This window comes from Rosa chinensis, chromosome 2 (genome assembly GCF_002994745.2).
Source record: "Rosa chinensis cultivar Old Blush chromosome 2, RchiOBHm-V2, whole genome shotgun sequence".
In the NCBI taxonomy this organism is placed as follows: domain Eukaryota; kingdom Viridiplantae; phylum Streptophyta; class Magnoliopsida; order Rosales; family Rosaceae; genus Rosa; species Rosa chinensis.
In genome coordinates, this window is record NC_037089.1 from 62,340,127 (window position 1) to 62,364,993 (window position 24,867).

Sequence of the window (24,867 nt, forward strand, 5' to 3'; positions counted from 1 at the left end):
AATCAAGTTTACAGTTTACAAGTAGTGTTGTTCAAAACAATCACTTTCAATTAGCCAAGTGCTAACTTGTTTTACAACTGTTCTAACTTCTGACTCAAACAACACAACATGTAAACAAGTCAGTCTTCAATCTTCCTTGCACTTGATCATCTCACTAATCTTGAGAATGAATTATGAAAGTAATAGAGTATGCAAGAGAATACATGAAACAAGCAACGAGAGTTTTTCAGTAAAAGATTTGAGTAAACATGTGCAGCACAAAGAAGAGCAACTTTGATACAAAAAAAAACTCTGCAGTGAAATCAGTTTTCAAAGGCTAATTTTTATAGAGGAGCAATACTCCCCCTCAAATCAAATCTCCTTTTCAAATCAATCAAGATAAAAACAAGGAAGGCTTTTAAAACTGATTTGATAAACAATCAAAACTCAATACTTCCTACCTTTCAGCAAAACTAATCGTTTATTCGATATGCATCATTAAACCATTTAATGAACATAACAAAAATAAATCATTTAGTCGATATGCATATCAAAGATAATGATGGAATGAATACAAGATCAGTGACAGCGATTTTGCCAGATTTTCTTCTTCAGATCTTGCATGCTTCTTTGACTTCTTGAGTCACCGGGAAACTTGGATGAGTCATTATCCTGGTTTTCTGCAACTTGTGCTTCCTAGTAGCTGTGGGAAAGTTATATGTTGAGTGGTAATAACTCAATATACTTACAATGTCTCCAACCACATGCCCCAAAACTCCCTAGCACTCATTTGGAGAGCAACAACAACCCCTTAAGAACTTTTGTTCTAACACCATAGGGATTAAAAGCATGCCTCTTTAAAACAACTAACGTCTAGGTTTAGAAGTTTTATTACCTTGCTGTCTTGATTAATAACAGTTCATAATATTGTCATCTGGTCCTGTCTCCATTTGACCGCCTCATCAAAACATTTCATGAAACAAATCCAAGAAAGCAACTGTAGCGCTTCCACTATCTTCATACTGGTCGCGGCTCTTTCTTGTTGAAATAACCTGCTCTAGTTTTGGTTCTCCAACATCTTGATTGACCCCTACAAATTTCACATCTTGGCCTTCGGATGACAGCAAGCAGACCCCACACCTTTTCACCTTAATGCCATTATAGAACCCATAATCTGGATCTAGATAAAAATTGAACGAGGCCTCGCTGGCACAGCGAACATGCGTGGACCAGTGTGCGAAATACCATACAAATACCTGAGACTTGTCGATCCCTTTCGTGTATATTTTAGAGTTCATAGTACCGGGCGAAGGAAGAGTAAAATCTAATTCAGAGCTGTCAACATTGTTGGTCATGAAATTGAATTTACATTTCAAGCCATAAATCTCGGGAATGTATCTACACGATTTGTCATCGTCATATTCGTCCTCACCTTCATCTTCGTCATATTGGTCCCCATCTTCATCTTCGTCTTCGTCGACTGAAAGAACAGCGCACAGAACGAGTTGCCACAAGTCTGTATTTGTATGAGAAGGATGCACAGGAAGCTTGATATTTATTGAAGATCCCTCTGTTTGATACCTGAACCGCTCTGGAATCTCATTCCCAGGATAGACAATAACAACGGAGTAATCCTCAGGCCAAGGGCTATTATCCTGTACCACGTACAGATAGACTTACACATCATGATTTTGTATAGCAAACAACAGACGAATCATACTCAATCAATCTCATACAAGGATTTATTTGATAGATGGAGAGACTTACAGGATATTTGGAAAATGCAGTTGCCATTCGCATAATTCTACGCCGTAAATCATCCATCATGTTGCTTTTTGCGGTCTCACTCAATTTTTTGCAACTACGAAATGAATATTTCTCTCGACGTGTTAAAATATCTTCATCACATATTTGATCCAGACCTTGTGGAACTGCAGTCCTTGAGAATGACACCATCTCAAGATTCCTACAAGCATCAGCATCCAAAATTTCAAGATTATATGGGAGCTCTGGTAGAGATTCTAGGTTCTTGCAATTCCATATGTATAGGGATGTTAATCCAGAAAGTTCTTTGATGCTTGAAGGTATGCTCTTAATCTTGGTTTCACTAAAATCTAGTTCTTTTAGTGAGGTTAAGCACATCATGAGTCCATCAGGGATTTCTTCCAAACTGGTGCAGCCACTGAGGTCTAACTTGGATTGCAAAGACCACGAAATGTCCGATGATGAGATAGGCAGTTTCTTTAGTTCACAACAATCAGCAACTCTGAAATCCTTCAGAAATCTTAATTTGTAGATACTGTTTGAGACAGACTCAAGGCTTCTGCACTCGGATAAGTCTAATTCTTCAAGCCCAACTAGGTTTTCAATGGAGTCGTGTACCTCTTCAATCTTCGTTTGACTTAAACGGAGAGTCTTCAGGCATTCCATAGGCTCTAAGAGTTCTGGGAAGAATTTGAATGAAGAACAACCAGAGAGATCAAGTATCTTGAGAGATTTCAACTTACCGATGCTGTCTGAAAGACTCACAAGCCTATAGCAATTTCGCATTTCAATTGAAACAATCCTAGAAAGACACTCAATTGATGAGGGCAGATAATTTAAACTCGTATAAGACAAATCAAGAGATGTGAGGGAATTCAACATCCAAATGCTGCTTGGAAGATTCTCAATGTGGTAACACCCTTTAAGATCCAATTTGACAAGTTTCTTAAGAGACCAGATTGATGAAGGCAATCCAGACAATTCCATCGTTCCCTTGTAATCTAGCATTGATATCTGACCACCTATAAGTAAGAATTCCATGTTGCTTGGCATCTCTGGAATACATTTTAGAAGCCGGCACCCCCACAGATTCAGAACAGTAAGCTTGTAAAGATTTTCAAAATACGAAGGAACTTCAACCAACTTCTTGCACTCTTGAAGGTTTATACTCACAATATTTAGACTCTCTGAGAGATTTGGAACTTGAACCAAACTTTCACATCCTTGAAGATTTATACTCTCAAGACACGCTGTGAGGTATGGAACATCAACCAGCTTCGTTGAGTAGCTAAGATCGATCTTTTTTAGGTGCCCAGGGTTCTGTAAAACAAAAGGAAATGGAGAGAATAACTTGGCCTGAATATATGACTTAATTACTCCAACATTTACAACATGAAAGAACTAATTTAACCATACCTGGTCTTTATTCCAAAGTGTCTGGAGCTGGCTACGGGGCATATGAAGCTCAACAAGACAGCTTGGAGAAAACTTTGATGGCAAAGTTCCCAAAGGATAATACGGCCAGGACAGATATCTAAGGACATTAGGAAGAGACGCGAGACCGCCTTCAGGAAGTTCCAATTCGAAGCCAAACCCATCAAGGTTTAGGAATGTTAGATTATACATCCTTCCAAAGACTTGAGGGGTCAAGTTTATCCTAGCAAACATAATGTCATAGCGGTGCCTGGACATGGTTTCAATTGTTGCAGTTCCCTGAGCATATAATACAGAGAATTTTCAAAAGAGCATATAACACAGAGAATTTTCAAAAGAATATTGCAATAACTAGCCTTGTACCCGAAAGCTGTACATACGTGTTATTGATTGAAGGGCAAATTTCATTTTACATATCAAACATTAAAGATCATACAAATTTCAAAACAAAGTTGATGCATTTAAGTTCTTACCGTATCATTTTGCAATACATGACAGATGTCCTTAGAAGTGTACAACCTAGTGCGGTTTCCAGGCTCTTCAGGACATTTTTCGTTGACAATTTCCCGGCCCATTTCTTGTATCACATCATGCATCCATAGATAATTATCTCTTAGTTCTATGAGAGACCTACCAATAAGATCATCAATTCCGCTATTCACAGATAAACTACGGCAATTTAAATGTCCTCTTACATCATTTATTTTCTTCCCTTTGTGGAAACAAGCAATGTCAAGAAATATTTCCTTCTCATTTTTTCTCAAGACATCATAACTCACTCTATAAATGCTCCCCATGTCTTCGTTGAGAAACTTTGTCATCTTGTCCCATGAAAGTTTATGGGATAAGGAACTCCAAATTTTAAGGGCCAAGGGGATGCCTGCAGCATAAGCTACCATGATTGTTAACAAATTCGTAGAATCTACTTCAGAATAGATACCAGTGGAGGCATTCAAATTGAAGAGCTGACGAGCTTCATCATCATTTAATTTCTCAACCTCATAGATCTTAACATCATGGTTACCTCCTTTCCTCAGTACTTCTATCTCTCTAACTCGCTGCATATCTCTAGTTGTTATTATGATTCTACTTCCTGGGCCAAACGTAACATCACGTCCAGCTAACATCTCTAATTGGCTTGACCTGTCAACATCATCAAGAACAATGAAGACTTTTCTACGGCTAAGTTTCACTGCCGTAGAACGGTCTATAGTTTTGTTCTGGATATCAAGAGTTGTGTCCCCTAATAATTCACGAAGAAGCTTGTTTCGCAAGTCTTTTAGTCCTTTATGGGTCCCAGAACCTTCTCTAACATCTGCAAGAAAGCAGCAAGCATCGAATTGTGAAGAGAGACGGTGAAAAACAGCATCAGCAAGGGTGGTCTTGCCGATACCTCCCATACCCCAAATAACCACGGAGCGAACACGATCATCTCCAGGAACGATACATAGTAATGATTCAATTTGCTGAACTCGACTTCCAACTCCAACGAAGCCATCTAATTCATAACTTGAGGACTCATAACTCAAATTCGTCAAAATAAACTGGACAACTTGCTGAATCAAATCGGAATCATCCCTAGCACATATGACCAAAGACAAATAATTAATAGTTGCTTATACAAGGGATTAATTAGTCTCTTTTTTCAATTGATCAAAATTATAATTGATTAATCAGGACAAGTAGAAATTAGTATACAAGTTGCAGAGGCAAGAGTTACCTGGTTGAAGTTGATTCAAACCCAGAAAGATTAGCTGCTTTTGTCAAAGCAACCTTCCATTTAAGACGCTCAGACTCTGTTCTATCCTTGAAACGTTCTTCAAGTTCATAACTTCCGCTCTGGTGTCGTATATCTGATACAACTGTTTTGTAAAAGATGGGTATCACATGTTGTCCATACTTTTCCCTGCATTCCAGTATATGCACAAGTTCGTCCAAGCACCATCGAGAAGAAGCATAGTTTTCCGAGAAAACGATCACGGAAATCATTGATCCCTCGATTGCTTTTAAAAGGGCAGGTGCGATTTCATCTCCCCGCTCAAGATTGTAATCTATGTAGGTATCAATCTTCTTCTCATCCAAAGCCTTGTAGAGATGGCTGGTAAAAGTCTTGCGGGTATCGGTGCCTCTGAAGCTGAGAAAGACATCATACTTCTCTTTTGGGGGGATGTCAGAGGAAGAAGAAGCAGAAGAGGAGGCCATATTACAGAAATGTGCCAGTCCAAAACTCAGAGCATGGAAACCCTGCCTTGGGACCAAAGCTTGACAATCCTAGATTCTGAAATAGGAAAAAGAAATCCCATACAAGGTTGAGTGGTTAGAACTTAGAAGCATATACACATATATACTTGATAAATAAAAGTTTATAGAAACTTACTTCTGAAACAAAATGCATCAAACTGTGGGAGAGGAAAGAAAACAGAGAGATAATGCTGATCTTCAGAAATTTTTGGGACAAGAATAGTTGGTGGCAGGCTAACAGCAGCAGAAATTGCTAGGAAATTTATGGGAATTAGTTCCAGGCACTTATTTAAAATGTCTTTGAACAATTCAAACGAAGGAGATTGAGAGGAAACATACACAAACAACTAATATATGTTCAATAATGCAATACAAAATTAAGTGATCGGTATCATACAAAACAATTCACTGGAACAAATGCGAACTGGTTGATATTTATTAATTAGTTAATAGCTAGTTAAGTCAACTTTCATGCACAGCTCAAATGTTTCATAAGATAAAAGAGAGTACTGGCCAAGTTCTGGTTCTTCTTTGGACGATTGGTGGTAGGCTATTATTATAACTATTAGAACGTGTAGTTACATTCCCATCACGATGTGTTTTAAAAAAACTCGAGCTGCCAATCAAATCTCTCCATGCACTATGCCAGAAAAGCAATCAGACGACAGAGGAGATCTGTCGTCTAATTAAAAAAATTTCTGTTGTCTAGTACGGTGCCGTCTCTTGGGGCATCAGACGACAGATTTCCTCTGTCGTCTTATTTATCAGACGACAGAAATTTGTTAGGTCTTCTGTTGTCTGATGAAATCGAGACATGAGGCTAGTAAATTCAAACGACAGATAAATGTCGTGTGAACTAAAAACAAATAACAGTTCCTTATAATTTCTGTGGTCTGAATTGACTTATAATAACAGTTAAGTGTTGTTTTATTCCAGTTCAATAACAGTTAACTGTCATTCTTATTCAGTTTAGAATACAATTATCTATCGTCTTTAGTCGCCTACGATAACATTTATATGTTGTTTTATATGCATTATAGTCACAGATAAGTGTACATTGAACTTAGTTAATACTACATTTATTTACCGTTTGATTTTAGTCACAGATGACAGGTAAATGACGTTTAAAGGGAATATAAATAACAGTTGTCTGTGGTTTTTATTAACTTATAGTAATAGTTATATGTTGTGGCATATAACTTGGAATTACAATTAAGTGTGGTTTAAAAGTTGTTAAGGTTACATTTATCTATTGTTGTGGTTTATACTCTACAACAGTTAACTGAAGATTGAAGAGCACAGACAAGACAATTATTTGTTGCTTGAAGCTAATTTGAGCGACAGTTAAATGTTGTTTCATTTTCGACTCTGTCTTTGTTTTGACATGAAGACGACAATTATCTGTTGTTTGAGTGTCCAAATATGAACACATTTTTTCTTGTTTCTGTTGTTCTTTGACGCGTCCAACAACATTATTTTGTTGTTGCTTTCTATTCCATATGTCATACTCGTATCCCTGTTGTGCCATAATAATGTAAATTTGGGAACAACACAATGCATTCATCAAATATGAAATCCATTCACAAAAATACTAATATTTGATCAATCTGTTCCTGCAGCTATACATACATCCATCATGGAGCTAAACTTAATAAACATCACTTCAATAACCCATAGCAGTTGGCATGATAAACAAATGTAACCCAAAAAACATTGATATCTCATACTACTGATCATAAACTGTACTTGCAGGCCAAAAATAGATACTCAGACCAACTGCATAACTAGTTAATATGGGTTATAGATGATGCATGTCCAAAATTAGAATCTTCTCAATACACTAGCTTTGTTGAAATTGGCTGACATACTTTGCCCACTCGGCCCGGACCTGATCAATGTCTTTTTGTGTGTAGAAGTGATTTGCTTTCCTTTCCCACTGCAAGTATTAAAAAAAAAAGGACTAATTTCACTTTGCCTCCTCCAACTTTGGGTCAAAAATCATGTTAGTCCCTGATCTTTTTTTTTAATCAAGTATACCCCTGTACTTCCAAAATTCATCTTCTGTATCCAATCCGTCTAAATGAGCCGTCAAATGGTGATGTGGCACCGACAGGCAGACCCACTTTTCAGTCTTTCAATCCACAAGAAGGGCAAAATGGGCATTGCCACCCTTCCTGATGAAATCAATCCATTTTTGCTTCTGGGTTTCTGTATGAGAGCTCGAGCTGCTCCTCCACCACACTTCTCTAAGCACCACCGCGACTCACCTCCACCACCATCACGCTCCCTGGTCTCCAACGAGTCAAAACCAGAATTGATTTGGACACCCACATCTAACTTCTCTCAAATATTTCTCAACCAATTCGTTATTGTGTTCTAATCCCTTCTGATCTTCTTTTTGTTTTTGAGATGGTTACCAGAAAGAAGAAAATTGACATAGAGTAAAGAACTACCAGTCATCCCAAAATGAAGTCTCTGCCATTTCACTTGTTTCATCCTTTTCCAACTTCTCCTTAACATCCTTCAACATTCTAACACAGAAATACCAGAAGCATATGGAAATCTATAAACTTTACTGAGAACTCAAACAAAAAAGAATTTCAGATAAACCCATGTATGAATAATAAGGAAAGATAAAAACTTTGACAAGAAATGTGAGATTAAACTAACCATAGTACCATACCTCTCGCATTCCTCCTTACGAGCAACCAATCTGGTAGCTACTTCCGTTTCTTGTTTCATCACTTCTTTGGTAAGATGTTGGAAATAGCTACTTCCACCACCACAACAGAATCTGACTTCTCCACCACCACCACCATCCTCGACGCCATCCTTCTTCTGAATCTCATCCATAAGCTCCATCTCATTAAGCCCAGATATTGCTAGTTAATGGATTTTCACAATCCAGATAAAGCAAATATCCCAATCAAAACCAAAAATTGGAGCTTTACCGATTCATCTTGCGAGGCAGCGACGGCTACAATTGGCAGGCACCACAACCTCCGCCGGTGCAGAGACAGCAAGCCACAACAGCCAAGCCCTTTCGAAACCGCAATCGGAGCTCCTCCATAACAGCAAGCATCGCCGAATTGATCGAATCGCCGAGAACACGGCGAGCGGGGTCGCCGCCGCCGCCACTGCCTTCTTGAAGCGAGAGCTTTGGGAGTATGCTCTGGGGTGCGAGGCTTGGGTTTTTGCTTCAGTTTCACGGGGAAGGTCTTGGAGATTCGATCTGGGTATTTAGTGATTGAAGAACTTGATTGAAGCACTCGAGGCTGCGAAGGAGGAGGCAAAGGTGAAGGCTGAGGAAGAAGCAAAATTGAAAGCAGAGAAGGAAGCAAAGGAGAAATATGAGACTGCTAATGTGCAAGTCAAATGTAATGGAACATCAGCTGAAGGAAGATTATTTGAAGAAGTTAGAAAGAATGTGTTAAGATGGAGATGGGTTTAGGTGATCGGGTTGGAAAGAAGATGAAGATTGTGATTTTTTTTTTTGGGTGAATTAAGACCAAAGGTTATTTAGGGAATTTAACCATTTATGTGGGTCCGGACTCAAAAAATGTGTCAGCCAGTCTGTGCCACATCACCATTTGACGACACATTTAGACGGATTGGGCACGGAAGATGAATTTCGGAAGTGCAGGGGTATACTTGATTAAAAAAAAAGATCAGGGACTAACATGATTTTCGACCCAAAGTTGGAGGAGGCAAAGTGAAATTAGTCCAAAAAAAAAATACAAATTAATGTGAATGGATATGTTTCACAACATTAATCAGAATTGGAAGGAGTTGATATTTATATATATTAGTAACCAGTAGTGCAGATTCAAAGAGACTATTAATGTATATTAGTTTTAATGTTTAATCAAAATGATCATTTCATTGAAACATGCTACATAGAGTTCACAGACTATTAATATGGATTAGTTTCACTATGTTCTTCTCTTTTCAAGGAGAGATCATGTTAAGGGAAACCGCTTTAAAGCAACAAATGCAAATCTTCTCTTAGATTTATTTCATTTATGCCCTGGACCCAAAAAAAAACATATATACAGAAGTATAGAACTCAAACATCTGCACATCAAATAACACATGAATAGCTTTGGCATATGATACCAACAGAACGAGAGAGAAAGAAATTGGTAAATAGGTAGCAAGTAAAAGAAGCGAAAATTAACAAAGTTTATATGCATACTCATAGTCAACAGCTTTAAGCACTTTATACATTGTTGTCTTTATTTATCACAAATAATCCTAAAGATACAACAAAAACTCTGGAGGCATGCTTTTAATTTCACCAAGTAAAAGTTATTATCAATTACCTGAAATAACTTGGGCAAGTAAAAGTTATATTAGAAACCGATTGAAACAGTAAGTACCATCTCATTTCGAATAGATAAGGTAAACTTCAGATTATTATACCAGTCCTTATTGTGGTGTAGTATGCTTCTAGAAAAGATCCTTGGATTCCCTCGTTCTGTGTAAGAGAAATGGGACATAAAAAGTATCTGTTAGCTGAATGATGATAATTGTTGAGGTATGATAATGAGTTGCTGCTATAATTAGATTGTGAAGGGAATGGTAGCTATTACCTTCTCATTAACTAAAACAAACTGAAGACCATTGTTTCTAGGAACGGGTCTGTATTTCTTCACTCTCCACACCTTGCAGACTCGCCCTTTGATTTGTAGGTCAGTCTGTAAAGGCTGGATATCTCGTATTCAAACGATTGCCATTGTGGGTATCACCTGTCAATAATGAATAATAATGCAAGTAAGTAGTTATTAGAGAAAGCAAAAAAAAAAAACAAAAAAAAAAGAGGAAGAGGAAACAGGTGCTTAATATGTTATAAAAGAAATAATACTTTGAAACCAATTCAGCTATCATACTTTTACAGTATAGTGACAACTATAGAATGGTATTAAAAGTTATGTGCAATAGAGAATAACAAATCTAGTAGTACCAAAATTTTTACAAAAGCAAACACACAATTCAAATATGATCATACCCTTACTTGCAGTGGCATCATGCTGATCATACACAAAACTAAACTAAAATGCACCCAATACTTTAAGCTATGCTCGAGGAGTATCAATTGATTAGCTCTTTTTGTGGCATTCTAATTATTTTCTGCTGCAATCTAATCTATATAGTCACAAATAACAAAGATCTTAGAAAAGTAAAGGTTTTTTTTTTTTTGTGAACCAAGGTCTTGAATGAAAACAAAATTGCACTTCAAATCAGTATAGGTGGAAAAACCCTGGATTACTGAGTATCAGCAAAAAATGGAAAAAAGCAAGAACAAAAGTGATGAGATTTCTTGTTGCTTGTTACTTGTGCTGAATATATAAAGGTACCTTCTCCTTCTTCAAGACAAACCCAATATGAAAATCGTAAACCCCTGCATCACCAAAACCCCAAATTAGTCATATGTAAAGAACAAAATCGAATTTGATAAAACCCAACCCATATAGATTGAGACACAAATTGAAGACGAAGAGCAAAAATAAAACCCAATCCTCATGAAGACACAAATTCATCTCCTTGATTTTCTCCTCCACTTCCTTTTCCATTTCCACCCCAAAATACTTCTTTTTCCATTCCGTGATCCTCTCCTTTAGAAGATGAAATTTTCTCATCAATTTAAATCCCTTAGAACTGAACCAACATACTTTAATGGAATCTTTCTGTAAGCTTTTGAATTTTGATCACAAACAAGTTATTTTGATCGCAGCAAAGGAATGGACTGCAGCTAGTATAGTTATAATAAGCATTAAAAATCCAAACATATTAGGCAAGGGAAATCTTATCCTCACCATCAACCCATTTAGTATAAACTAGAAATTTTGTCCGCGCTTTGCTGCGGGATTCAGAGTTATCAATGAATAAAGAATTAGAAGTATGCAATGGGAAAAAGAATTTATTACATATGATTGAAACAACTGATGCTCACGCAGTGGAGAAATTTGGGACTTCAACCAAATTTTGTCGACCAGAATCAATAAGTTTAAATCAAACTTGGTGTGTGGGAAGTTTTTGATGGATGTTGGCTTGAATACATGTAGCTGATGAAAAAGTAATTGTTCCTTCAGAAAAGCAACTTCAACTTGATGGCTAGATGTGGCTTGAACGCATTCCAACTGTTTGTCCAATTAGGTTCATGTAAAATGAGAATAATATGATTATAAATAGCAGATATGATAATGAATTTTGATATGCAATAGATGGTTCATTGCATAGTGAATGAGTATATAAAGTGTGAAAAAAGGAATAAATTAAATTAACTAATTCAAGAATATCAGATTGTTTAGTAGAATGTAGTAGACAAATAGCACACCTGCAGATTTTGAAGCTATGATGCTATGATGTTCCAAGCTTGACAATTCTTCATAGTTTGGAGCTATGACATTCCAAGGACCACACCTGCAGATCAAGATCCAAGGAAGGAATAAAAAAATCAAGAGTAACTAAACTAAAACAGAATTGGTCATTATAGCAAGATTTTCTTTGTCTCTTCTGATATTTTCTGACCTGAATGATATAAATTTTGGTTTGCTTTATACTTCTCCATCTGTAGATTATAATATTTATACAATCAAACTACGTAATAGAAATAAAGGAAATAATTCTAACGAACCATGCATTAAGATGTCAATGTCGAGTAATGAATGTGTTGAATGGAATCAGGAGGGGAATTAACTCTATCCATGTAACATACCTTTTCATACTGTCAAGCCAGTCCTGGTTGAATTATTATGACCTGAGAGGGAAACAATGCGTTGTTGTTTACATGTTGCTGTAAACATGTTCTCTGCCATAACATGTTCCTGTACTTTACCAGTTGTAAACATCCATATTCTTGTTGTATTCAACCTTCCTCTTCTCTACCTTGGCCTGGAAGGGTGCTTTTCCTGTATTTTAACCCAAAAGGCAACAATCAAAAAACTATTCCAGAATATTCCAGCGATTAACAAATTATTAACAAAAAGAAAAGCCTAAAAACTCGCATCAGAGACGACGATTTCCATTTCTCACCACCAGCTTTACCAACCCAGTCAATACCGTAAAAGAAAGTATATACCAATTAAAATCATTCAAAGTTTGATAAAAAAGATCATAGCAAGAAGAATTGAGCATGTAGATATGGGAAATGAGATTCACTTACAGCAGCGACCAATGTTGTTGCAATGTTCCTATACTTTTCTCTAAACTACTCCCTATTCAAAACCAAAACAAAAAGGTCAGCATACTATATGTTAATCCTAACTTGACAAAATTCAAGAACAAAAAAAAAATGCTAATAATACATTGTTTTGTCGAGGAAAATAAAATCAATTTACAATCATCTGCGTACAAAAATCAAAAGCAAATAGTCTTGGTAAACATTTTTTGACTATTGTGAGTATTGGAAACAAACTTCATAAGAAGTAAATAGAGTAAAAACAAACTTAGATACACCCCCACACAGACAATGTCCAAATCTTTCATCACCCAAACTATTAAAGCGGGAAGGGCAAAAAAAAAAACAAAGGTCCTATTGTCCAAACAAAGCAAACTCAATTGTTCTGAAACTATCCCATAGTCTTTCTTTTTGTCTAACAAAGTTCAAATCTTTTCACAACAAAAGCTTATGAACTAAATAAAAATGCTCATAGGGTCATTCTAGACAATCAACAACAAACTAATCAAATGCGTACAGAAATCAAAATCATCACCAGAAAAGAAAAAAAAAAAAAATCTTGCTGAAAGAAACAGTGCTAACCTTCCAAGCTGCCCATCTTTCGATCTCAGGAGGAATCTCTCTCCACCTAGATTATTAACATTCAAATAAAAATCAGTGGGCTAAGTCAAGTTGGCAATCTCTTGTTCCGAATTTAATGACAAATCATAGTAGCAAGCAGATAAAATTATGAACAAATTTGCCCCCTATAAGTTCACCTACAGGCATATCAACAATTTAGAAAATCATGCTTTTCAGAAAAATACACACACATTATCTGACGTACCAACTACCCAGATTCGTCCCCTTGCCTCCCAAATCAAAACACTGTCAAGCAAAAAAGCATAGATCATATTTTCATGTCCAAATAAAAAAACTACAAAGCTCAAATGCCAACCCTTGATCGATTTAACCAAGAAAAAAAATTAGTTTATTCCTTGCTTGACATCCCAATGACCTTTCTATCCCAAATAAAAGCACTTAGAACACAATGTTTTTGAGACCCAACTATCACGTTTGAAAATGACCAAAACTTCGACTGTCAAAGTAGGCTACAACTATAGAAAAAGACTAAACCCTTAACAGAAAGCTTGTATCACAAAAAGTAACAGACATCCAGAGCATATACAAATAATTTAGGTCTCATTTGTGATTGCCGTACCAAACTGGAATGCTATAACATATATCTAAATCAGCCATTTGACCATTTCTATATATGCAATTCAGTTTACCAAAACTGAGCCTAATTCAAAACTTAAATGAATTACCAAAAACTCAAAAAGTCCATAATAGATCATAATTAAAAACTGAGCATAGGCAGTAATCAATCACTAATCATGCAAAATAGATGAATCAATTGATACAATTCCCATTCACAGAGGCCAAAACAGATGCAATTCAATTAATCAACTAATTCAATTCCCATCCAAAATAGATACAGAGGACAAATATCATCATCTCAAAACAATGCAGTAAGCAAAGTCCAAAACAGCTCCAACAATCATGAATCAGAACACCACAGTCCAAAATCCAAAGCTTGACTATGAGATACACAACTACAATTCAATTAAGTTTATAACATTCACCGAGCTTGCAGAAGGCCAGAATCACTTCAATTATGACTCAAATCAGTGAAATCACTCAATGCCCAACAACTTAACAAGACTCACCGAGCTTGCAGAAACACCGAATCCAAAACCCAGAAATCGAGCTTGAAGAATCACCACTTAAACCCAGAAATCAAGCTTGAAGAATGAAGAATCACCAAGCTTCGAGGTTGAAGAATCACCGAGCTTGAAGCCTTGAAGCCTTGAACCCAGAAACCCAACCCAAAATCAAACCCAGAAATCCAGCCCAAAATCAAACCTAGAAAGCCCTGAAAAGTGTGAACCCAGAAATTGTGAGATTGTGAGACTAAAACCCATAAATTCGATTGAGAGTAAAACCCAGAAAGACTGAGAATCGAGTTTACCTCCGAGCTAGAGAGCTAAAGAGCTGGCTGGAGAGAGACTGAGAATTGAGTCAATTGACTGATCTAGAAAGAGCCTGTCGAATAGTGAGAGAGCGACTGGCCGACGGAGAGTGTAGAAAAGAGAGAGAGAGCGACGGAGCGACAAAACCCAGAAGAGAGAGTGACAGAGTGTTTCGCGTTTTGACTTGCAACCCAGAAAATAGGGTTCTCTCACCTCTCTTCGCGTTTTGGGTAAGGATTCTTAGATTTGAGAGATGGCCAATTTTTGAGAGGTATAGATGGCTAAGTTTTCCTCCAGATGCTGTGAGCTTCGAGTTTCTGGTTGCTAAGAGAGTTTTAGACAGAGATAATGTTTGTGGGAATGAAAAACACGAAGCTAGGTTTTGTGCTATGTCAAAAGAGACTTAAAATAAAAAAAATCAAACTCACCTTATTCAAACAACAGAATTTCTTGGCTCTGTTGTCTGAATAGTTTTCCATTGACTAGTCACCGATAGGGTTTGGGTATTTGGGAGGGAAAAGACTTAATCTTGTTGGAGGGAAATCTAAACTTTCTGCTAAGAAAAATTTCATCTTTTCAGACGACATTTAAGTGTCGTCTGAGTCTGACCATATCTTCAAAATGAAACAAGCATGGTTTCTCATTGTATTCAGACAACACATTTAATTTATGTGTCGTCTGAGTTTAGTCTGAAACACTCAGACGACAGAAATTGACCATTCTGTCGTCTGAACTCTGTTGTCTGATAGCTTTTTGGGCATAGTGATGACTTGCATGCACTAGAAAGACTTACCCTCTAAAACCCTCTCATTCGGTTGAGGAGAAATTATTCTTGTTGGAATTTCTGGAGATGGATGATGCTTTCAGTAAGAACTTGTAGGTTGAGGCAAGTGGTACACTGTCTTTAAGAGTAGATGTCCGTCCTTCAGAGATTATATCTCGGTATAGCAAGTGTTGACGACCTACCCTCCAAGGTACAACAACCTCGATCCTTGTAGGTGTACACTCACAATACTTGGATCGTATCGAACAACTTGAACACTTTCTTTTGGTTAAAGAAAACACATGAGAAATTTGAGCTCGGAAAGGAAACACAGGATTGAGTTTTGTTATGAGTTTTGATCTGGAAAGCTAGAGATTATATATATGGCAGGAATGATCAATGCAATGACAATTTAAAAATAGCAATTAAGCTATGTAACTTATGTAACCGAAAGGAATATTATGACATTGATTATGAAGAATCAAAACGTCAAGATAGGAATGACATTTAGACTCTGTAACTTATGTAACAGAAAGGCAATATATATCTTAACATCGGTGAGTAAACTAAAACGGAAGAAAGCAAATAAATAACCACCATAATTGCATACTTTGAACAAATGAATGATATATGAGTAAACTGATGAAATCTTTGTGTCAATCACAATCAAACATAGTGAATGACTATTGCCATCTGCAATTAAAGGTCCAATGGAGGTTTCAAATATAGCTGGTATTTTGAAATATTCTAAGTAAATTCCAACAATCCCCCACTATTTCAAAATACCAAAATTTCAAGGAAAGTGTAAATTTGTAAGATAAGGGATACCAAAAGAAAGTGAGAAACAATGCATCAGAACTGGTGTCTTTTGGACTATGAACCAGCCATAGGACAAATTAGTCATGACCCACGAAACCTTAGTGAAAATAAAATTTTCTATGAACCAAAATTTCTAATTGTGAATCAGTCAACTAACCATCCACATTAACTCTCGGATACCAAAATTTCAAGGAAAGTGTAAATTTGTAAGATAAGGGATACCAAAAGAAAGTGAGAATCAATGCATCAGAAACTGGTGTCTTTTGAACTATAAACCAGCCATAGGACAAATTAGTCATAACCCACGAAACCTTGGTGAAAATAAAATTTTCTATGAACCAAAATTTCTAATTGTGAATCACTCAACTAACCATCCACATTAACTCTCGGATCAAGTTGTTCGAAGCGGGTTGGCGTGAATAGGTCATGAGCCCTACCTGGATATTCATGAATGCTCTAGAGAGTATGCCTTTCTCTCATAGGAAGCGGCCCCACTTCTACATCCATATAGGTGAATCCATCAAGTGTGTACTGCAAATAAACACACCACCCAAATGTTTGGGTTATGGAACTCATTAAGAACATTTGTTCAACCTTACAAATTGCAGTTCAAGCACTATCTATTTACACCATAGGGAAGGACTATCAATAGTTTTATTTGATAGTGCACCACTGATCACAAGTGACTTGTTCTTACCCATATGAACCTACTTCATGGGATCTCCAATCACATAGGTTGGGTTACCATCACTCTTGACCTTTGTCTATAGACATAAGCCCCATCCCCCTCGATGCATCACTCACTAGTTTTCGGACTAGTGGTTTTGTTAGAGGATCCGCTAAATTCAACTCTGATTTTACATAGTCAATGGATATGACTCCATTCTCAAGCAATTGGTTCACAATATTATGTCTTAGGCGTATATACCTATTTTTCCCATTATATGTTTTATTTTTAGCTCTAGCTATAGCCGCTTGGCTATCACAATGCATGGACACAGATGGAGTTGGTCTCTTCCATAATGGGATATCTGCCAAGAGGTTTCTAAGCCACTCAGCCTCTGAACTCGCCTTCTCTAAGGCAACAAACTCAGATTCCATAGTGGACCGAGTTATGACTGTTTGTTTGGAGGATTTCCAAGACACTGCACCTCCACTAAGAGTAAATATATACCCACTAGTGGATTTTGTTTCATCTGAATCTGAGATCCAAACGGCATCACAGTACCCCTCTAATACAGCAGGAAATCCACCATATCTTAATTCATAATTAAGAGTACCTTTCAAATATTTTAGTACTCTTGAGATAGCATTCCAGTGGTCCTTGTTTGGACTTTGAGTGTATCTACTCAATCTTCCAACTGCATAAGATATAATTGGTCTTGTACAATTTGTTAGATACATTAAACTACCAATGAGGCGTGTAAACACTGCCCTTAAGAGTAGATTTTGCCCCTCGGAGACAATGTCTCGGTGTAGCAAGTTTGTGACGCCCTACCCTCCAGGGTACAACAACCTCGATCTTTGTAGGTGTACACTCACAATACTCGGATCGTATCGAACAGCTTGAAACTTTCTTTTAATGGAATAGATAAATTAAAGGAAATACATGAATACTTTGAGCTCGGAAATGTAATTAAGGAGATTGAATTTTTGTTGTTGTTTTTATCTGCAAAGCTAGGGATTATATATATATATATATATATATATATATATATATAAGGAATAATCAATGCGATGACAAGTTAAAAATAGCAATTAAGCTATGTAACTTATGTAACCCAAAGGAATATTATGACATTGATTAGGAAGAATCAAAACGTCAAAATAGGAATGACATTTAAACTCTGTAACTTATGTAACAGAAAGGCAATATATATATCTTGACATTGATGTGTTATAAGAGTTGAACCTATGACTTGGGTCCATTTGTGAAAGTAATTGATATCTTTCATGTGAGCTATTTGATTGCCTCAAAATATTTTCTCTCACATATAATTGAGTGATTATAAGCTTTTAAGCATTGTCATAAATCTGAGAGAGGAAAGAGTGGATATACCTTGTGAGCTTATGAATCATACTTGTATAAAACATGCTGAGCTCCATCCCTTCACCATTGTTACAACCAAGTCCTACTTGTGTATATGTGGATTATGTGTTTTAATTAACTCTCGAATGCCTAAATATTGATTCTTGGTTGAGTGCTAATCTTGATGTTGTGAAAGTAAGAGATGTCTGATACAAAATGTTGAAGGGCAATAGAGTCATTGTATGTGTAGAGTCTTTCTTTTTGTTTTCGTTAAATTTGTGTCTTTGTTGTGATTTTGCTAAGGGACTAGCAAAAGCTAAGTGTGGGGGAATTTGATAGGAGCATTTTAATGCGACGTTTTAATTGTTATTTCCTCATATTTATTTAGTTATTTCCTTAAATGAATCCTTCTTGTTTAGGAAAGTTCATATTTTTAGGAAGTTTCTATTTTTAGTAATGGTTTCTATTTTCAGATCCAATGGAGCAAACAAGCTGAAATGAGCTCAAAAAGAGAAAGAGAAGCTAGAGGACGTTGGGAGAAGAGTCCTGGAGGCACTAGGAGACCTTATGGCTTGAAGATGACACATGGAGGCCCAAGAATCTTATGGATTAATTTGGATTTTCGGCAATGGAGGAAGCCCATTGGATTTAGGGTTTTGTGGATGTCAAAGAGGGATTTTTGGAGAATAAATCCTTAATTGCCGTGAATTATCAAGAGAAGATCACAAAGACAACGTGAAAATCAAAGGATGATCAAAAAGATTACGTTGGAGAATATCAAAAGAGAATTTCAAGGAAGGGTGAAGTGTGTGCAACAAGATAAGGCTCAAAACAAGTCCAGATTCGTTCCTCAATTCCCTCAAGATATGTTGGCCGAAATTAAGGAATTAAAATCTGCAGTATTAACGTGAAAATCAAGAGAAAATCAAGGGGATGACATTAAGGATAAAGCCATGGAGAGATTTAAGGGAGAAAATGTCCAAAATGCGTCCAGATACATTGTCTAGCTTCATGCCTAGACATTTGGTCGAAATTTATGAATAAAATCAGAAATAATCCTTGAAAATTCAGCAACAATATATTAGGGATTTATTTTGGAGCTTTTTGATTGGTTGGATGACACAACAGAGCTGACATGGCGCTACGTGATTGGTCGAAGCTGTGTGGCATTATCAGATTAATTCCTTGGGAAATTAAAAGAAGAATCATGAAGCTTGGCCGTCCCCCTATGCTAGATGTTTTGACCACACATTCTCATTCAGAAAATTCTCCATAACGTCATAAGCCCTCCCTCTCTCTCCATTCTCTAGTTGCAAGTTCTGCGTCTTCAAGCAAGGAAAGGAAGAAGAAGGAGCTGTGAAGAGCCTAGCCTCCATCATCCACCTTGAAGACTTGCTTCCAAGATTCAAGATTCCAACGTTCAAGCTCTCCATCTCCATCTCCCCTCACGGTGTAATTCATTCTTTTTCCTTGTAATCTTTTGATTTCCTTGTTTGATTTCGTAGGAATTTGTTTCTAGTTAACAATAACGTTTAGGGCAAAGTTTAAGCCCAATTTCTATGTTTAAATAAAGTTTTAGAATTCTATAATTGTGATTCTAAGTTGCTTATATGAGTTTGTTCGATTGAATTTGCTTGATAGAAAAATTTTATATGTTTATCTTATTTGGGTCGGCACTTATAGGATTTGCATGTAATTGGTGCTAGATTTAGGTAAACGATTCACCTAATAATTTTGTGAACCTAAATCACAAGTAGTAAAGGCTTTGGACAAAGTCGAATTCAATTGAAGAGGATTGCAAATAGGTGAACTTATTCATACTAAGTTGTGCACTTAAGTTGATAACATTTCTCTATGCTTCTTGCGTTGAACATGTTTTGATTAGCTAACTTTCTGAGACTATTGTTAGACGAAGATTATGATAATGAAATAGACTTTTAGGGTGACCTAAAGTTAAATCCCCTGTCTAACCGAGCATAAGAGCTATAATGAGTTTAGGAGGTTACCATTTCAAAATTCAGTAACCAAATATAGTAAGCGTTTGATATCTTTATACAAAAATGAGACCAATCAGTTATAAAAAATTGATCTAGGATTGATTGCATGTTTAATAGGATTGATTTAGGTGCTTTCACTTAGGTTAATTAGTAAAGGAAAGTAAAATATGGGAAATCATTTGCGTCGAATGTTTCACATGATCAATTTCTTTCTCATGACTTAGATGATCAATTATAGGATTTGAATTGAGTTTAACCATATGGAATTGGTTTTGATTTTTGTTTCTTACATTTCATTCTTGTACATATGTTTTTACATTTTCTTTATTTTGTTTAGTTTAATTTTCAAAACTCTAATTCTTAAACCCCCCCCCCTCTATTTCGTTATTTGTATATGTTCTTTTTGTAAATAATAGTTTTTACTTTTATTAATTTATTTTTGCAATTACAAGTGTACCATCAATCCCCGGCTAGAACGATCCCTACTTATGCTATACTGACAACTACATTTTGCAGGGTTAAATTGCGCGCTTGCATTTTAGCGCTATCAGGTTATGATTGAAGTTTCGGAACCTAGGCTGGGGTATTGCTATTCAAAAGCTACTAGATTAGATGAATCCAAACTTTACTTAATTGGGGTATCCCTGCTATAACAGTTTGCTGGCTGAGACTATTGTTAGACGAAGATTATGATAATGAAATAGACTTTTAGGGTGACCTAAAGTTAAATCCCCTGTCTAACCGAGCATAAGAGCTATAATGAGTTTAGGAGGTTACCATTTCAAAATTCAGTAACCAAATATAGTAAGCGTTTGATATCTTTATACAAAAATGAGAACAATCAGTTATAAAAAATATCAAATAGAAGTCTTGAAGTCAAGCGAGTTTCTTGACACTAACAAACGTAGAACTTGTCCATCTTCAAAATATATGGGTCTATTTAAAGTTAATGTTATTTGTTATGACCAAGTAGTTCTAGATTTGGTTAGCTTTTGGAATAACAAGTCACTTTATTTGTTCCTGACCTCTATAGTCACATTTCTGTTTACTGATTTGAATACGAGTAATTTGCATATCTAGAAAATGAAGAGGCAATCTAAATCAACTGCTACTAGTTCGGGTGCTCATCCGAAATCGACTTCATCATCTCAGGTATGTGCTTCTGTCCTAAAGGGTTGCTAGTAATCTAGTATATATGTGCTACATAATTTGTTGCCTTGTTCGTATAATAGGGTTTAGGGGCTGCAAATTGAAGTTTGAACTTGAAGTGACTCCCTTTTTTTTTTTTTTTGGGATTGTTAATTGGATTGTTTGTCACACCCCGAATTTTGAAATAAGGATTCAAATCCGGAACATGACTAATAACAATACAAATAACGTTCTGAATTTTTCTCTCAGGAACAATCACTATTTACACCTCTTGATATTACATAAACCAAATCCTCAAGCTACTTATTACAGCACACTCTCACCAAATCAAATTGTAAAACTCAAATGGGTATAATTCTCCTCACAAAACAAATGCTATAAATCCAATACTAATACTCTAAACCGCACGATCACTGCCCTGATTCTCCTGACCTGTGAGATTACCCGCTACACAATTTGAATAGTGTACCGGGATTGCAACAACACCAAACCCGGTAAGCTTTTTGCAAAGCTCGTGAGTAAACAAGAAAGAACTGTTGATTTATTTAATTACAATTATTATAACTCAAGTAAACAATCAACACACTCACAAGGTAACTCCAAAAATCACATAAACATAAAAGTAGGTATTTTTCGATACTCTCTTTTAAAACTCAATCAACAAATATTGCATCATTAATATGTGAAATAACATTAAAGTAACACATGCTTGATTTTCTTTTCACTAACACCTTCACATATTCAAAATATATCATGAATAGATATTTGATCAATTTCACATAACACCTTCACATATTTCAAATATATCATGGATAGATATTTGATCAATTTCACATAACACCTTCACATATTCAACATATATCATGAATAGATATTTGATCAATTTCACATAAGTACATTTCTCTTTTTAGTGAATTTTCGGATTAACTGGTAACAAATCATAAATCCACGTGTTAGGGTCCATAATACCAAAACACGGGAAAACCGCAGCATACCAAGGACACCCTCCAAGGTATGTATACTCAAAGTACCACCCATCCTAAGAGTATAACACGGGAAAACCAGGTTGACTGGTATCAAATCATAAATCCGCGTGCTAGGGTCCATAATACCAAAGCACGGGAATCCACATGCTAGGGTCCATAATACCAAAGCATGGGTAAGCCGCAGCATACCAAGGACACCCTCCAAAGTATGTATACTCAAAGTACCACCCTTCCTAAGAGTATAATAGTGCACTATCTGAAGGGACTAAAGCCCACAGCTTAACTCCTCATAACACCAAAACAGTTTTACCAGTAATTCACTTAAGCACGGGGTTGTTGTAATCACCCGGCTTCATAATTATATTTTTCAGTCATAATCAATTTCTCCACATACAATCTTCATAAATTTTAGATCGTAAAAATGTATATGAACACCCATATAAAGAGACATATTATTTCAAGACAAATCTTTACTTCTTAAAATAATTTCCACATATTCACAATTGGCCATATAAAATAGCTTTCACATCACATGATCAACATTTCATTATTCAACAATTAAATGGGAGATTAATAGCTTGAATAATATCCAAATCAATTCTCAATCATTTCATCATACCAATCACACGCCAATTAACATATATATTTCACGTAAATATATATACGTAATCATCCGCTCAGGAATGACCACTAATACCAACTATAGTTCAAGCATAAAAACCGTGAAATTCATTTGTATAATAAAAATCATTTTACTTACCTATGGACCGTAGTTGATCAAGTCCATATGATTTAAAACAAATATTTATTCCATAAATATTTTCACACAGTTACGACAAAAATAAAGTAATTAAATTTATTCGGTTCGTAATATGAACCACGTGAGGTTTACTCACCTCTAATCCAGCTGCGTCTTCTAAAAAGTCAATTATAACGATATTCCAAACGCTCGTCAACTCAAACCGTCAAGTACCTAATCAAGTATGGTCTCTGCTTAGTAAATGAAACACGAAATAAACTTAAACGACGATCCAACGGTCAGATTCTAAAATAAAGACGATCCAACGGTCGGATTCTAAAATAAAGACGATCCAACAGTCGGATCCTCACGGATCGCCCATAGGATCATCCTCCAAAATTATCACGAAGATCCAACGGTCGGATCTTCCTGAATCGTCCTTATAAACATCTCCACAAAATTTCATGAAAATCCGACGGTCGGATTCTCACGAATCGCCTTCCGAATCACTATTTCACAATTATACGAAGATCCAACGGTCGGATCTTCGCCCGTGACCTCACAAAGTCACCGGGACAGTCATACGATCAACATATTAAAATTTGAAGTAAAACCGATGGTCTGATCTTCACAGATCGTAAACCGAAGATAAAACGTAAAAACGTTAAAACGTAAATCCACTATTTATCCACTTTTTCTAAAATAACCTTGTAATATATCAAAACGCTCGTATGGATGCGTAGATCATCGTCCAGATAATATAAACTCAAAATATGGTCCGACGCGCCGCCACAAGCGGTGGTCAGTGGGTGGTCAACGCGGCGGTCAACCACCTCCGATGCAAAAGTCGTCAACTACAAACTTCTTCAAAATGAAAGGGAGATCAACTTTCATACCTGGAGCTAAGTCCGGTTCGGCCTAGATCGTCCTAGATCAAGCTTTGAAGTTGGATTAAATCTCGGACGCACGATCAGATCCTAGATCAAATCAGGGACGTCGAAAAAGTCAAACCTTGATCTAGCGTTCTACACACAAAATCGTGATGAAAGACTTACATGGGGATGATCAGGGGGAGGAGGAGATCACGAAAATGGGAAGGATCGGCCGAGGGGATGCCGGAAAATGGGTTTTCCGGTCGGGTCACCGACGGAACTGTGGCTCCTTCGATCCAGCTTTCGGAGCAGCGGCGGAGCAAGATGACACCAGAGGGAGGCTCTACGGAGTACGGCGAGTCCGGTGAGGTCCGGGTCGTGGCCGGAGAAGCAGCGACTGCGACGCTGGGGCCGGGTCGGGTCGACGGGTCTGCAGGCATGGGGAGGGTTTCGAGCGAGAGAGAGAGAGAACCGGAGGGGGACTATTCAGCAAAATTTGATCTTCTTCGTCCTTAATGAAAAATCAGAAAATTTTCCCCTATTTATAGAAAAATCCCAATTTTCAAATATTCATAACTTATTCATACGAACTCCGAATATTGCGTTCCACATATGCACGCGATCGTATCGACGAGCTCTACAACTTTCATGAAGGAAATTTTCCCAAATTCGGTACGCATAAAAAGTCACTTTTTGAGACCCCCTAAATAACGTTCGATTTCGAAAATAAAATCGTTCGAACTAATTCCACAACTTCTCCAAGCTTCGTACTCGCTCCTAATACCGAGAAATAAAATATAAAAATCTACGGAATTTAATTTGGATTTTTCGGGGTATTACATTGTTAAATGTTATTGACTTGCTATAAGTAACTAAATAAGTGTGTATAACCGCTGCACTTTG

At 36.6% G+C, this 24,867-nt stretch overlaps 1 protein-coding gene and 3 long non-coding RNA genes across 4 annotated transcripts; all 4 read right to left on the minus strand.

Annotated features, from left to right (window-relative positions):
- Positions 1-593: 593 nt before the first annotated feature.
- LOC112184718 (disease resistance protein RPV1-like) lies at positions 594-5,651 on the minus strand. The gene is made up of 6 exons (XM_024322954.2): positions 5,555-5,651; positions 4,898-5,455; positions 3,651-4,755; positions 3,160-3,456; positions 1,747-3,063; positions 594-1,634 (listed from the first exon to the last, which is right to left on the minus strand). Exons 2-6 carry the CDS (start codon positions 5,377-5,379, stop codon positions 942-944), a joined length of 3,894 nt encoding a protein of 1,297 aa, XP_024178722.1. The 5' UTR covers positions 5,380-5,455; positions 5,555-5,651; the 3' UTR covers positions 594-941.
- A 1,324-nt stretch (positions 5,652-6,975) lies between these two features.
- Positions 6,976-10,761, minus strand: LOC112186182. The gene is made up of 3 exons (XR_002930672.2): positions 10,011-10,761; positions 9,841-9,895; positions 6,976-7,354 (listed from the first exon to the last, which is right to left on the minus strand). It is a non-coding gene; the product is annotated as an uncharacterized LOC112186182 (long non-coding RNA).
- Positions 10,762-11,376: 615 nt separating this feature from the next.
- LOC112186180 lies at positions 11,377-13,659 on the minus strand. Its single transcript, XR_005807250.1, has 6 exons — positions 13,411-13,659; positions 13,181-13,226; positions 12,454-12,635; positions 12,137-12,329; positions 11,756-11,841; positions 11,377-11,558 (listed from the first exon to the last, which is right to left on the minus strand). It is a non-coding gene; the product is annotated as an uncharacterized LOC112186180 (long non-coding RNA).
- A 9,632-nt stretch (positions 13,660-23,291) lies between these two features.
- On the minus strand, positions 23,292-24,560 carry LOC121051134. Its single transcript, XR_005805236.1, has 3 exons — positions 24,148-24,560; positions 23,800-24,069; positions 23,292-23,326 (listed from the first exon to the last, which is right to left on the minus strand). It is a non-coding gene; the product is annotated as an uncharacterized LOC121051134 (long non-coding RNA).
- Between the last annotated feature and the right edge of the window lie 307 nt (positions 24,561-24,867).

What these genes read in the sequence shown, in the direction of transcription:
- LOC112184718 (XM_024322954.2), bottom strand. Translation starts at nt 5,379, where the DNA reads ATGGCCTCCTCTTCTGCTTCTTCTTCCTCTGACATCCCCCCAAAAGAG. An exon ending in ATGTATTGCAAAATGATACG is followed by an intron (nt 3,457 to 3,650) that starts GTAAGAACTTAA and finishes TTATATGCTCAG; the next exon opens with GGAACTGCAACAATTGAAAC. An exon ending in CACTTTGGAATAAAGACCAG is followed by an intron (nt 3,064 to 3,159) that starts GTATGGTTAAAT and finishes TTTGTTTTACAG; the next exon opens with AACCCTGGGCACCTAAAAAA.